The 1,147-nt window shown below is 50.9% G+C and overlaps 1 protein-coding gene across 1 annotated transcript; it reads left to right on the top strand.

The window, feature by feature from the left end:
- Positions 1-3: 3 nt before the first annotated feature.
- Positions 4-1,141, top strand: LOC103583223 (collagen alpha-3(VI) chain-like; the record flags this gene model as incomplete). The annotated part of the gene is made up of 2 exons (XM_008564603.1): positions 4-177; positions 823-1,141. Coding segments are annotated over 2 exons (493 nt in total), but the record flags the coding sequence as incomplete, so codon positions are not given.
- Between the last annotated feature and the right edge of the window lie 6 nt (positions 1,142-1,147).

Consider the following 1,147-nt stretch of genomic DNA (forward strand, 5'->3'; position numbering starts at 1 on the left):
CAGTGGGCGTGAGGAACATCGACTCCGAGGAGGTGGGAAAGATCGCCTCCAACAGTGCCACAGCGTTCCGGGTGGGGAATGTGCAGGAGCTGTCGGAACTGAGCGAGCAAGTTTTGGAAACTTTGCATGATGCAATGCACGAAACCTTATGTCCTGGTGTGACGGATGTTTCCAAAGGTAGTCCCTTTGTGTGCATGTTTTCAATCCTCTCCTGTTCACATTGGCAGGTCTTTTAGTTACTGGGCCCCGGGCGTGGGCCTGTGCATCCTTAAGCGTTTGGTAGCTTCAGGCGTTTGCTTGGATCCCCGTGGGTCATGCCTGCTGCTCATCTCACCCTGCTTTCGGATGTTCTTCCAGGACAGGTGCAAGCTGTCTTTTTTTGCCCTTGTAAGACTTACTCCCCCCTCCCCACATTCCTTAATCCTCCAAATGATTCAGATTTATTGATCTCTGTTTCTGATTATAGGTTTATTAGATCAGTTATTTGAGATCAGAGTATTGGTGTTTGCAAGTGCTTTTATTTAAAGTACAAACTTGAGATGCCTCTAAACATCTACTACATATCATCATGCCAAGATTAACATCACCAAAAAAGTGAACACTAATACAACCCAGCCTGCAGTTTGGGTTCCTAGCAGCTCCCCTCACTTTTCCCCGTGAGAGGCGGATCTAAGTGCTTCTCAAAGCTCGTACACAGGAGACCTTGTTTCTCCTTTGAGGGCGACATCCTGGTGCACATGTGGGATTGCCTGTCACTGGCGTGGGTAGAATTCATCCGGCAGCCTCCATGCAGAGCTCATGTCCTGCGTTTCTCCCTTTCAGCCTGTAATCTGGATGTGATTCTGGGGTTTGACGGTTCGAGAGATCAGAATGTATTTGTGGCCCAGAAGGGCCTCGAGTCCAAGGTGGACGCCGTCTTGAACAGAATCAGCCAGATGCAGAGAATCAGCTGCAGTGGCAGCCAGATGCCCACTGTGCGGGTGTCGGTGGTGGCCAACACGCCCTCAGGGCCTGTGGAGGCCTTTGAATTTGCCGAATACCAGCCAGAGATGTTCGAGAAGTTCCAGAACATGCGCAGCCAGCACCCCTACATCCTCACGGCCGACACGCTGAAGGCCTATCAGAACAAGTTCAGACAGTCGTCGCC

Source organism: Galeopterus variegatus, unplaced genomic scaffold, assembly GCF_000696425.1.
Source record: "Galeopterus variegatus unplaced genomic scaffold, G_variegatus-3.0.2 Scaffold20685, whole genome shotgun sequence".
Taxonomy (NCBI): domain Eukaryota; kingdom Metazoa; phylum Chordata; class Mammalia; order Dermoptera; family Cynocephalidae; genus Galeopterus; species Galeopterus variegatus.